This window comes from Salmo salar, chromosome 12 (genome assembly GCF_965601325.2).
Source record: "Salmo salar chromosome 12, fSalSal1, whole genome shotgun sequence".
Lineage (NCBI taxonomy): Eukaryota > Metazoa > Chordata > Actinopteri > Salmoniformes > Salmonidae > Salmo > Salmo salar.
The window spans coordinates 31,016,053-31,028,870 of NC_138302.1; the positions used below are offsets into that span (position 1 = coordinate 31,016,053).

At 41.1% G+C, this 12,818-nt stretch overlaps 1 protein-coding gene across 3 annotated transcripts in view; it reads right to left on the minus strand.

The window, feature by feature from the left end:
* The window catches only part of LOC106564657 (mitochondrial Rho GTPase 1-A), a 34,745-nt gene extending 21,973 nt beyond the window's left edge, over positions 1-12,772 (minus strand). The window contains exons 1-11 of one of the 3 annotated variants that reach the window (XM_014130845.3): positions 12,416-12,772; positions 10,231-10,289; positions 8,266-8,347; positions 8,057-8,100; positions 7,904-7,957; positions 7,703-7,755; positions 6,924-7,032; positions 1,648-1,749; positions 1,431-1,529; positions 1,172-1,280; positions 810-933 (exon numbers count right to left, since the gene is read on the minus strand). In XM_014130845.3, coding sequence (XP_013986320.1) covers positions 810-933; positions 1,172-1,280; positions 1,431-1,529; positions 1,648-1,749; positions 6,924-7,032; positions 7,703-7,755; positions 7,904-7,957; positions 8,057-8,100; positions 8,266-8,347; positions 10,231-10,289; positions 12,416-12,452 — 872 coding nt within the window. In that variant the 5' untranslated portion in view covers positions 12,453-12,772. Of the gene's footprint in view, positions 1-809; positions 934-1,171; positions 1,281-1,430; positions 1,530-1,647; positions 1,750-1,990; positions 2,191-6,923; positions 7,033-7,702; positions 7,756-7,903; positions 7,958-8,056; positions 8,101-8,265; positions 8,348-10,230; positions 10,290-12,415 lie in introns of those variants that run through there. The other 2 variants (XM_014130843.3, XM_045691212.2) reach the window with 2 other exon arrangements.
* Positions 12,773-12,818: the final 46 nt, after the last annotated feature.

A 12,818-nucleotide genomic window follows, 5' to 3' on the forward strand; every position in this document is an offset into this window, starting at 1 on the left:
GACATTTATTAATACTTATTGGAAGTCTCTAAGGCTCAGATCGTCCTTGAGGAAGACAAAGGCAATAAAACCATGATGAACTAAGCACACGGAATGGTCAATATCTGTGCCTGTGGGTAGAGGTAAAGACAAGCACACTAATAAGTAGGCCTGGTAATTGCCAGGGACCTCACGATACTATATTACCACGATACGTATTGCACTTTTACATCATTTTAGTCATTTAGCAGACGCTCTTATCCAGAGCTACTTACAGTAGTGAATACATACATTTCATTTTCATTTCATGCATTTTATTTATTTATTAAAAAAAAAAAATTATAATTGTACTGGCCCCCCGTGGGAATCGAACCCACAACCCTGGCGTTGCACACACCATGCTGGCGTTGCAAACACCATGCCCTACCAACTGAGCCACAGGGAAGGCGATTCGATACTGTGTTTTTATTGCGATTCGATTTTCCAAACATACTGCTCTCCATATGTTTGCTGCAGAGGGACAAGCGAAAACAAGTTTTGATCAGTCATTGAAATAAAAGCGCTGAAAAATTGTCTCCTTATTTAAAAAGAAGATTGAGAACAAGCTATGAAGGAAAAATACTGGAGCTTTGGTGCAGGCAACTAGCGCAAAAATTATATTTTGCGATATTGTCAAAACTATACAATATTTCATCAATAATAACATACCGATATGAAACTGTATTGACTACTAATAGGGGAAATAGTTTGTTGGTATGGGTGTAGAAGCAGACAGTACACCCTGGAGGAACAGGTTGTAGTGGACGTGCAGAAACAGGCAGCACACTCACGTGAGTGGGAACAGGTAGTCCTGGTGGAGTTCCAGGTCGTCGTCGTAGCCAAACCTCCTGAGGACCGTCCAGGTGGTCTCATGTCTCCCCCTCTGGATGAAGAGGGTGTGGAGGAACAGGAACCCTGAGGACCACCACCATGATATAGGTCAACTACAGTGTGCGTGTGTGTGTTCGGAATGTGGAATATGGGGACATTATTCAAACATACCCCAACATGCTCAAACATGGTGCTGAAGAAACGTATGACTAGTTTTATAAGAAATGCAGGACTGAGATGGCAAAGAAACAGAAAATGACACAGATTTGGATCAACAGGAAGTTCATTGTCTTCACTCCCTCCCTTTGTCAATAGAGCATACCTTTAAGAGTGAGGCCGTTGTCACATACACCGTCAATCACATTCTTCCTCACAACGTTCTTCACATCCTCCAGAGCCTGAGACGCCAGTGGGGCATTGAAGCATGTCCTCTGCACACACACACAAACACATCACCAAAGCTGACAAGGAAAACACTGAAATAACTATTTGAACCCTTCACCTGAATGGAAAAGGGCTAGTGAACGTGTTAGTGCACTTGTGCTGCTGTAGGAGTTAGAGTCACAGAGTTGAAAACTCACCTGGAAGAAGTTGAGCTCATTATCATTGAGAATCCCATCGTTGTCCAGGTCTGACACCTTGAAGATGCGAGTAAGCGCTTTGATGCAAGCAGGCTTCATCTGGGAATCAAGTCCAATCAACAGTATAATGACTCAGTTGGCCTCAAAGTAAATGTGAGACTTCATGAACAATTCTTATTCTGTAACATTCTGTCAACAGGGCTTCTTCACTCTTTACCCGTTTCTCCTCTGGACAGTATAAAGGGCCAGTCGGGTGCAGGACAGCCTTTTGGGCGTAGTAAAACAACTCAGATATGTTCTTCAGGTTCTTTGCTGAACACTAAAAAAAAACAGTTGTGGAAATACAGAAAGAGGAAAATACAAAATATGAATTTCATTCATCCTGAACTAATATTTACCAACATATCAAAAACAACAATGCAGTTCCTGTGCAGAACTAAAATACCTAAATACTTAAAGCTGGAATCTTTAAAATTGTGAAAACAGCCACGTCCATTTGGGATATTACAACAACAAAGAAGTTACTGCAAACAACGAACACTGCAAGCTGCTCGACGCACCTCACCTCTGTTTCGTCCACAAAACAATAACAAAAGGTGCTGAGATGCGGATTCCATCTTTAAGCTGTGCACGGCAAACTCCCTCTCTTTCCACTAGATGGGTCAGGAAAGTGAGAGTTGTTTACAGTAGAGTATAGTAGTGTCTCCATAGTGACCTGGCTGGCTGGGGCCTGGGAGGATCTACCAGCCGGGGGATTGGTCTGAGGGATAAGCCAATACTAATTAGACAGTCTGTGAAACATGGAGGAGTTAGCAGCCAAGCTGAACTGTGGACATGCCTCTATGGCTAGCTGGGTGGAGGAGAGCCATGGGGGTCAAACTCTAGGCTTGATTGGATCAGTTTGATTGTCAAGTCTGTTTCCTTGAATTGACAATCAAACGTAGCCGAGGAGCACACACGCGCACATTGACACGCAACCTGTCTATTAGGCCCAATATTTTCCTCGAAAAATGCATGTACACTCACATACCGACTTGAGCAAGCTATAGAAATCCCTTAGCAATCGCTCCATTAAGAGTCTAGACTGAAACCAATACCAAACTGACCCTGTGCATCACGCTAAGCACATGATTGACCCATGGAATTCCCATCATGAGAAAAATAGCATGAAGAGTGTCTGGGTGAAGGTCATACTCATAAATAATGCCTAACATAGGTTCTATAGCCTAAGTGCATATACAGTAAACAAGCACAACATATAGTCTTAGTGGGTCCATACAAAGACTATATACACTGTCACCCTGCATGATGACGGTAAAAGCTACATAGATAGAGCATGTCATCTGGGACCAGCTTTAAACCCTACAGATTTAGATTTACAACATGTAACATTTGTAAGCTCTATAGCAGCACACCAAAAGCTGTAGGACTGCTACAATATAAGCACCACCCCTGCTATACATCTTTAATAGATACCAGAACTGTTCAAGCCACTCTTTAAACAGTTCATTGATTTATCTTCAATGCAGCCCCTGTGCTACATCTGAAGGTGTATCACTCCTCTGTAAGAGGTGCAGTGGTGTGAAGTACTTAAGTAAAAATAAAGTACTACTTAACCCAAAAAATGACTTCTGTACTTTACCATTTATATTTTTTACTACTTTTACTTCACTATATTCCTAAGGAAAACAATGTACGTTTTACTCCATACATTTTCCATGACACCCAAAAGTGCTCGTTACATTTTGAATGCTTAGCAGGACGGGAAAATTGTCTAATTCACACACTAATACCTGGTCATCCTGACAGCCTCTGATCTGGCGGACTCACTAAACAAACATTCTTTGTTTATAAATGATGTCTGAGTGTTGGAGTGTGCCCCTGGCTATCTGTAAATTAAGAAAACAAGAAAATGCTGCCATCTGGTTTGCTTAATATAAGGAATTAGAAATTATTTATAATTTTTACTTTTGATAATCAAGTATATTTAAAACTAAATACTTTTAGACTTTTACTCAAGTAGTATTTTACTGGGTGACTCACTTTTACTTGAGTCATTTTCTATTAAGGTATCTTTACTTTTATTCAAGTACAACAATTAGGTACTTTTTCCACCACTGGATAAGTATACATGACAAGTGTGCATGATAAGTACTGTATACATGATAGGTGTGCATGATAAGTGATGTGTACATAAAGTGAAAATGCTGGTAAATCTACATGGGCTGAGTACAGTGGTTGCTCCACTAAAAGTTTTGTGATTATGCTGCACGACTTAGAGGTAATTTGTGATTTAGTACGGTACCCTGCGTCACTACTTCATTGCTCCAGACCATCACAGTGGTCTGAGATACCGCATCGCAGTGGTCTGAGATACCGCATCGCAGTGGTCTGAGATACCGCATCGCAGTGGTCTGAGATACCGCATCGCAGTGGTCTGAGATACCGCATCGCAGTGGTCTGAGATACCGCATCGCAAGCTGTGTTGCTACAGATGCTGGTTCAATATCAGTGCCAGCCTCGACTGGGAGATTCATGAGATGACTGTAGGTTTTTGGTTTCTCTCCCTCTAAAAACAGAAATAATTCTAAATGACAAACTTGCTTTATTTACAAATTAGTAACAATGTCTCACCCCATGTTCAAGAATGGCAATGTAACTAATAATGGCGTGAAAAATGCCCCTTAGATATGAATTCGGAGGGCAGATATTAAACATTAAAGCATTAGACCTCTCACTAAAGGCGTCACTCAAAAGTTATACTTAAATCCGAACTGGATTTAACGAAAGATTACATGAAAAGCACACATTTGTAAATCCCGAACTCTAAAAGTAATTGGAAAGGTAGATAGAAATTATGTGTGACATTGTGGTTACAATAAAGAATGTAAACAGGATGTGTTTTTATTTACAGTAGTGAGGGACAGCTGGTGGCATTTTGAAAACAGGATTTCAAACACTTGTAGCCTATTAGCAGGACAAGACTCTTTATAGCCCAGCTACTGTAGGTGTGAAAGTCACACCTTTCCAGTACTCCTTACCCCACATCAAACTCCACCCTTAACACAGTTACCATTCAAAAATTAGCTGTTTATCTAAAAAATAAAATGGCATTATGATCATAAGAGAACAGGCGAAATGGACATTGTTTTCATCAAGCCAGCTTCTTTCTATGGTGCTACCCGTTCCAGGGTTAGGACCATAACCACGAGAGGACTTGAAAATGAGCCGGAGCTGAGAGGATCACCCAAACTAAAAAAAAAAAGGTATTTTGGTTTCAGCGCATTTTCTTAAAAAAATACAAATATTTTGCCTATCAATGTGTAGGCATACTGTGTAATAAAATCAATAATTAAATAAAGGTTAAATGAAATTTTTTGTGTACTAAAAAGTGAATGTGTTTTTGCAGAGCATACAACCATGCCGACAACCATCCGTGGAGATCAGTGGACAAAGGGCTGGACAACGGGCCGCACCGAAAAAAAAACGATGGTTGCCAAGAAAGCGGTTAGTTTTGCTAGATTCTTAAAATGCGTACGCAGCATTTGTGTTGGAGTCGCGGTACCAATCTGCCGATCTGATGAAGGTGCACATGGATCAGATTCAGACTTTGAAGACGGAGATCGAGTCATTGAAGGCAGACCAGCAGAAAGATACACATTATCTGAGGGCAGAGATACGGGCGACAGCTGATGCATTAGTCCAGAGCCAGGCGGCATTGGCGGAGAGTCAGGCGGAGAATGGCGAGGAACGAGATGGAGTCACAATCCATGCCAGACACACCTGTGAGCTCTGGAACTCCACCTCCGACAGGCAGAGTCAACATACCTGGCAGGTTCAGCAGATCGTCGGTTCACTATGACATTTCTATTCCTCTTCTGACAACAGAATTTGACCAACTGCTCACCAGGCACAGCAAGGGCCGCCCGGACCGTTCTGCAATAGCCTAATAAACAAATGCAGGTGGCTTATATCTTCAAAATGTTTTAAATGCTTTATTATGTAAAAGCATATACTGTACAGTACTGTATTTCTTCATCAGCATCTTTATGCTTTCGTTAATAAAATGATCAAAAATACTCTTTCAAAATGCAGATGTTTATTTAGTTATGGATCCATAACGAATTACTATGGGAATAAATATTACAGAAATATTGGAACAAAGTTGTCTAATGAAGGTAAACAAATTGTTGCTTTCTTTCAAACACACACGGTCATGTTGTACAGCGCCATTATGGCTATTAGCAGGTAGCTGGACAATAGACTTGCCTAGAAGGAGGGTAGGGGGAGAATTCTATCGTCAAATGTATTTCTTAGTTAGGTGGGCTGTATCACAACCGGCCGTGATTGGTTGCAATTTCAGTTTAATCCACTAGAAAAGACAAAACAAATAACACAACAAAAAGTATTATTATTATTATTATATATCACATCCAACCGTGATTGGGAGTCCCATAGGGTGGCGCACGATTGGCCTAGCGTTTTTCTCCCTCTAAAAACAGAAATAAATGTTTTGGTCTTTACAAATATTATTTTGTCAGATTACAATCGCTCACTTTCATTATTTTGAGAATGAAAATCGCCAAAATATCGTTATACATTATCAAGTTGATGGCACAGTCATATAGCCCAGTACCTAGATAAAGCTGAATGACTCACTCATTCATGGCTTTAAATCAAAATAAATAAGTACCAACACTCTTTCTGATAGTCTTTAATAAAGAAATGTTTTGGTTATCCTGACTTGGACACCATGTACAGTATTATAATAGTCCATTATGGACTATTAGCAGGACAATATACCGTTACCAACACCTCTCTGTGTTGGTGGCGCAGCTGTCTAAGACACTGCATTGCAAAATGCTCTTAGTGTGACCTTTATTTAACTCGGCAAGTCAGTTAAGAACAAATTCTTATTTACAAGAACAGCTTTCTCCTTCCTCCCCGTCGGGAAATTGAACCCCGGTCTCCCACGCGCCCGCACGACACAGGGATTCTTTAGCTAAATAGCCCAGTACTGTAGCCTACTCCCGACCGTCACGTTGTACAGCGCCATATTTTCCATTCCATCCTAACGGAAACCCAGAAGGTTTTTCGTTTTTCTTGGAATAGAAACACCATAATATTAATCAAATTAATTTAGCAAAATGTATTAAAATCAGTCCCATATGCCATGTTCTTATAAAAAAAGGGTTTAAATTCTCTAGTACAGCCACTATTGAAGGCTATCAAATGCTTCTCAAAGATGATGGTGGTCAAACTAGCACTAACCAGCATTAATGGTACCAGTGGTTAAATAACGTGCCATAGAATTCTGCAGCACCACACAAGCTGTGCCGCAGCAACTTTTAAAGGACGAACCACTGTAGGTCAGTGGCTTTTAGCCAGCAGCCTCTATGCAATATATGATGATGCATCACTACTCTGGGTAGTGAAGTCACAGTGCTACAACACAGTGGGTGACTCAGTACAGAAGCCCTCTGGCAGTCTCACCTCAACACATGTCTCTATCTCAGTGTACTGGTTCATGACGGGCAGGATAGTCTCCATGCTGCTGTGTTCCACCAGGTCAGACTTGTTCCCGACCAGGATGACAGGAACCCTATAGGGGGAGGGGGGGGGACAGAGAGAAAGGTTGTAAATGGTTGATTGGATTGCTTTTAAATATAGTTATTTACTAGGTCGTAAAGCTGTACATTCAGGGCTGTTTTCCCAATCCAGACATCAAATCATGCAATTGTAGTGTGTGATAGTTTTGTATTCTGGTGAAGTCTTCCTCGGAAAATAAATATTTTTGATCTCAATTGTACTTCCTAGAAATAACATTATCAAGTGGTGGGTCTGCATGCGTGAAGCTAGGCTCATCATGACTTGTTGTACTTCTACACTGCTGTTCTACTGAGAAAATGTGTACATTTACTGAAATTACTCTCGTTGTGAAAAGCGTGGACTTGTGTCTATGACTCGTGCCCATCTCTTTCAAAACTTTAGGAAAGCATCCATGCATATATCATATATTTAGGAGAAAACACAGTCGTGTAACTTCATGTAGAGTGCCTTTTACAGTGGCCCAGATGGGTGAACCCTGGTAGTGGTTGAGTATTGCAACACACATACCACATTGGATAACCACTACTACACTGCAACCCCCATACTCCTCATGTCATAGGTCATTAAGACGATAGCGTAACCATTGCAAAGCTCATGCAGGAACTGGGCTAGATACGAACCACCCATAAGAACCATAACTAAACCTAGACTGTATCCCTCACCTGCTGTCCTTATCTGTATTGTCATTTATAAGTGGAATCCAATGGCTGGTCACCTAAAGGAAAACAAGATGGGGAAGATACAAAAAGCAAACATGAGTGTGAACTGGCTGATATCAAAATATAATGTGCATACAGTACTTCAAGAATACACAAATAAAATTAAATATCCTAGCCTATGTCAAGTACTATGACTAAACTCACCTTCTCAATGGACTTCTTGTTGTTGACGGCGTACACTATGCAAATCACATTGGCCTGTAAAGGGAGCGACTACCATTACAAACTGGACTCGGCAGTACTCTCAAATCTCTACACACATCTTTCTACAATACTGGACATTGATTCTAATATTACCTTTGATATCTCTGAAGACAACTGCTCATCTGTTTGTTCCGCCTCTGTGCATGTTAAAACATGCAGTTAGTGAACAACAGGACAGTATTAGTGTAGTAGTTCAGTGTACATGGCTTGAATGTACAATAACATGCTTACCCATGGTTTGCATAGTACAACAGAGATAAGGTACACATTATATAGCTACACTGTTAGTACAGTTACAGTACCTGAGTAGTCTACTATGTGTGTAGGAACTCTCTCTGGGGTGACGTCTGCCGGTATGGTGATCTCTTCAGCCCGGTAGGGCACCTGTTACAAGGAACCAACCAAGGATGACCATCATTAAAAGACACCAATGGGATACTCAAAACGTACATTCTACATACAGTTGAAGTCGGAAGTTTACATATACTTAGGTTGGAGTCATTAAAACTCGTTTTTCAACCACTCCACAAATTTCTTGTCAAGAAACTATAGTTTTGGTAAGTTGGTTAGGGCATCTACTTTGTGCATGAAACAAGTAACTTTTCCAATAAATGTTTATAGACAGATTATTTCCCTGTATCACAATTCCAGTGGGTCAGAAGTTTACATACACCAAGTTGACTGTGCCTTTAAACAGCATGGAAAATTCCAGAAAATTATGTCATGGCTTTAGAAGCTTCTGATAGGCTAATTGACATAATTTGAGTCAATTGGAGGTGTACCTGTGGATGTATTTCATGGCCTACCTTCAAACTCTGTGCCTCTTTGCTTGACATCATGGAAATATCAAAAGAAATCAGCCAAGACATCAGAAGAAAAAAAAAAATTGTAGACCTCCACAAGTCTGGATCATCCTTGGGAGCAATTTCCAAACGCCTGAAGGTACAACGTTATCTGTACAATCAATAGTATGCAAGTATACACACTATGGTACCACGCAGCCGTCCTATCGCTCAGGAAGGAGACGCATTCTGTCTCCTAGAGATGAACATACTTTGGTCAGAAAAGTGCAAATCAATCCCAGCACAACAGCAAAGGACCTTGTGAAGATGCTGGAGGAAACGGGTACAAAAGTATCTATATCCACAGTAAAACGAGTCCTATATCGACATAACCTGAAAGGCCACTCAGCAAGGAAGAAGCCACTGCTCCAAAACTGCCACAAAAAAGCCAGACTACGGTTTGCAACTGCACATGGGGATAAAGATTGTACTTTTTGGAGAAATGTCCTCTGGTCTGATGAAACAAAAATATAACTTTGGCCATAATGACCATCGTTATGTTTGGAGGAAAAAGGGGGAGGCTTGCAAGTCGAAGAACACTATCCCAAACGTGAAGCAAGGGGGTGGCAGCATCATGTTGTGGGGGTGCTTCGCTGCAGGAGGGAGTGGTGCATTTCACAAAATAGATGGCATCATGAGGTAGAAAAATTATGTGGAGATATTGAAGCAACATCTCATCACATCAGTCGCAAATGGGTCTTCCAAAAGGACAATGACCCCAAGCATACTTCCAAAGTTGTGGCAAAATGGCTTAAGGACAACAAAGTCAAGGTATTGGGAGTGGCCATTAGAAAGCCCTGACCGCAATCCCATAGAAAATGTGTGGGCAGAACTGAAAAAGCGTGTGCGAGCAAGGAGGCCTACAAACCGGACTCAGTTATACCAGCTCTGTCAGGAGGAATGGGACAAAATTCACCCAGCTTATTGTGGGAAGCTTGTGGAAGGCTACCCAAAACATGACCCAAGTTAAACAATTTAAAAGGCAATGCTACCAAATACTAATTGAGTGTATGTAAACTTCTGACCCACTAGGAATATGATGAAAGAAATAAAAGTTGAAATAAATCATTCTCTACTATTATTCTGACATTTCACATTCAGAAAATAAAGTGGTGATCCTAACTGACATAAAACAGGGAATTTTTACTAGGATTAAATGTCAGGAATTGTGAAAAACTGAATTTAAATGTATTTGGCTAAGGTGTATGTAAACTTCCAACTTCAACTGTAGGTAATGCATGTATTATAACTGTTTATTAGTACTACTGCTGATCATCAAGACGTGCATCTCCCACGGGGAGTTAACTGTCTACCCGATACAATTCAAAGCACTCTCAGTTTGAGAAAAGTGCTTCATAGGCTGAATAGACATTAGTAAATGTATTTACTAAACACATAGAGGTTCCAAGAAGCTTCTTTACATACCACCTGTGGGAACTCCTCGCTGACCAGCGACATGATCAGGGAAGTCTTCCCCACCTTGGCTGTCGGAAAAAAAGACAAGGAGGATGTCATAGTGGCTCAGTGTCACACCTGGCAATGAGACTCTTCTCCATTCTAGAATTGACAGAGGGAGAGGCAATATGCTCAGCCTCACTTTCTATTGCATTGTTATGTGTACGTAAAGTAACGGTTTTAGAATTGCAGCCTGTCATGCATGGTTTCTCTCTAAATTTCAAACATCATAGATGGCAAAGCCTCTTTATGCTTTGTACAAATTGGCAGTCTGTTTCTGTGCTTCACACACACACACACACACACACGGTGAGATAGTGATGCTGCTACAGTGAAATATTCTATCCCTGGTCTCCTACACCAAGTTGCCTCCCAAATCTAAGACATGAGCATTGGCTCTAAGCCCATTCGTGGCCAGACAGAGCTACTTTCTTATAGTAATTCTGAGTTTAGTGAACGCCAAACTTGGTGGGTGTCAAATTAGCTAGCCCGTGATGGCGAGCTATCTACTCAGAAAATTGCAAAATGTGCTTTTGCCGAAAAGCTATTTTAAAATCTGACACCGCGATTGCATAAAGGAGTTCTGTATCTATAATTCTTAAAATAATTATGTTTTTTTGTGAACGTTTATCGTGAGTAATTTAGTAAATTCAGAGGAAGTTTTCGGTATGTTTGCTAGTTCTGAACGTCACATGCTAATGTAAAAAGCTGGTTTTTGATATAAATATGAACTTGATTGAACAAAACATGCATGTATTGTATAACAATGTCCTAGGAGTGTCATCTGATGAAGATCAAAGGTTAGTGCTGCATTTAGCTGTGGTTTGGGTTTATGTGACATTATATGCTAGCTTGAAAAATGGGTGTCTGATTATTTCTGGCTGGGTACTCTCCTGACATAATCTAATGTTTTGCTTTCGTTGTAAAGCCTTTTTGAAATCAGACAATGTGGTTAGATTAACGAGAGTTGTCTTTAAAATGGTGTAAAATAGTCATATGTTTGAGAAATTGAAGTAATAGCATTTCTAAGGTATTTGAATATCGCGCCACGGGATTCCACTGGCTGTTGACTACATACCCGAGAGAGGTTAACACTGGAGTGATAGATGAGCAGATGATGATGTGCAAGTAGAGATACTGGGGTGCAAAAGAGCAAGATAAATAATAATATGGGGGATGAGGAAGTAGGGTGTGCTATTTACAGATTGGCTGTGTACAGATACAGTGATCGGTAAGCTGCTCTGACAACTGATGTTTAAAGTTAGAGAGGGAGATATAAGACTCCAGCTTCAGTGTTTTTTGCAATTCGTTCCAGTCATTGGCAGCAGAGAATTGGAAGGAAAGGCAGCCAGAGGAAGTGTTGGCTTTGTGGATGACCAGTGAAATATACCTGCTGGAGCGCGTGCTACGAGTGGGTGTTGCTCTAGTGACCAGTGAGCTGAGATAAGGCGGGGCTTTACCTAGCAAAGACTTATAGATGACCTGGAGCCAGTGGGTTTGGCGACGGATATGTAGTGAGGGCCAGCCAACGAGAGCATACAGGTCCCAGTGGTGGGTAGTATATGGGGCTTTGGTGACAAAACGGATGGCACTGTGATAGACTACATCCAGCTTGCTGAGTAGAGTGTTGGAGGCTATTTTGTAAATGACATCGTCGAAGTCGAGGATCGGTAGGATGGTCAGTTTTACGATGGTATGTTTGGCAGCATGAGTGAAGGATGCTTTGTTGGGAAATAGGAGGCCGATTCTAGATTGCTTAGATATCAAACTGCCTAGATAAAGGCAAATCATGCATTGTTTTGACTAACATGTAATGTGGATGGGCAGTTAGTCAACATCACAGTAGATGGTAAATAGCCAATGTCACTTGGGTCTAAACATCAAATTGTTTAGGATACTAGCTAGATAGCTAGCTAGCTGTGTTATGACACTACTAGCTGAGTAGTGTGTAGTTAACATTATGGTGTGTGTATGTGGTAGTGTAACGTTAGCTATAAAACTGGATAAACCTAGTGGAACACAGCTAGCTAGATAACGTTATTCCTCCGAGTCCTTTCATCAGCATCACGCGCTCCTCCAGCTGGCTCTCATGCATGCAGGTTCGAGCTTGACAGTAAAACAGAACTACGGAGTAGACCAAAACAAATCCACTTACGCTCTCCCACCAGTAATATTCTGACGTCCTTCCGCATCTTCACCACTGTTGAAGACCAAATCTGCAAATGCGTTCATGAAATCATTTATGTTCTCGTGTGGTTGAATACAGCCAGCCAGCGTTCAGCTATGTGGCCTGGCTTACGTTCGCATTTTCCCAGTTGAGCTTCACCAACATAAACCTAACTGATGCTGCGTTCGTAGTAAATGCCCGGCACCGAATGATATTACCAAACCGCTCCTTTGAAAGAGTTAACCTCTCAGACGTAAAGCTTAGCTGCTGAGGTTGACTGTAGCTGCTAATGTCGACATTTATATTATTAGTCATTCGTCTGCACACAAACGTGAATGTTACGACAGCGCAAGCTAACGTGAACCTGAAATTACGACCCGCCTCCAACGAG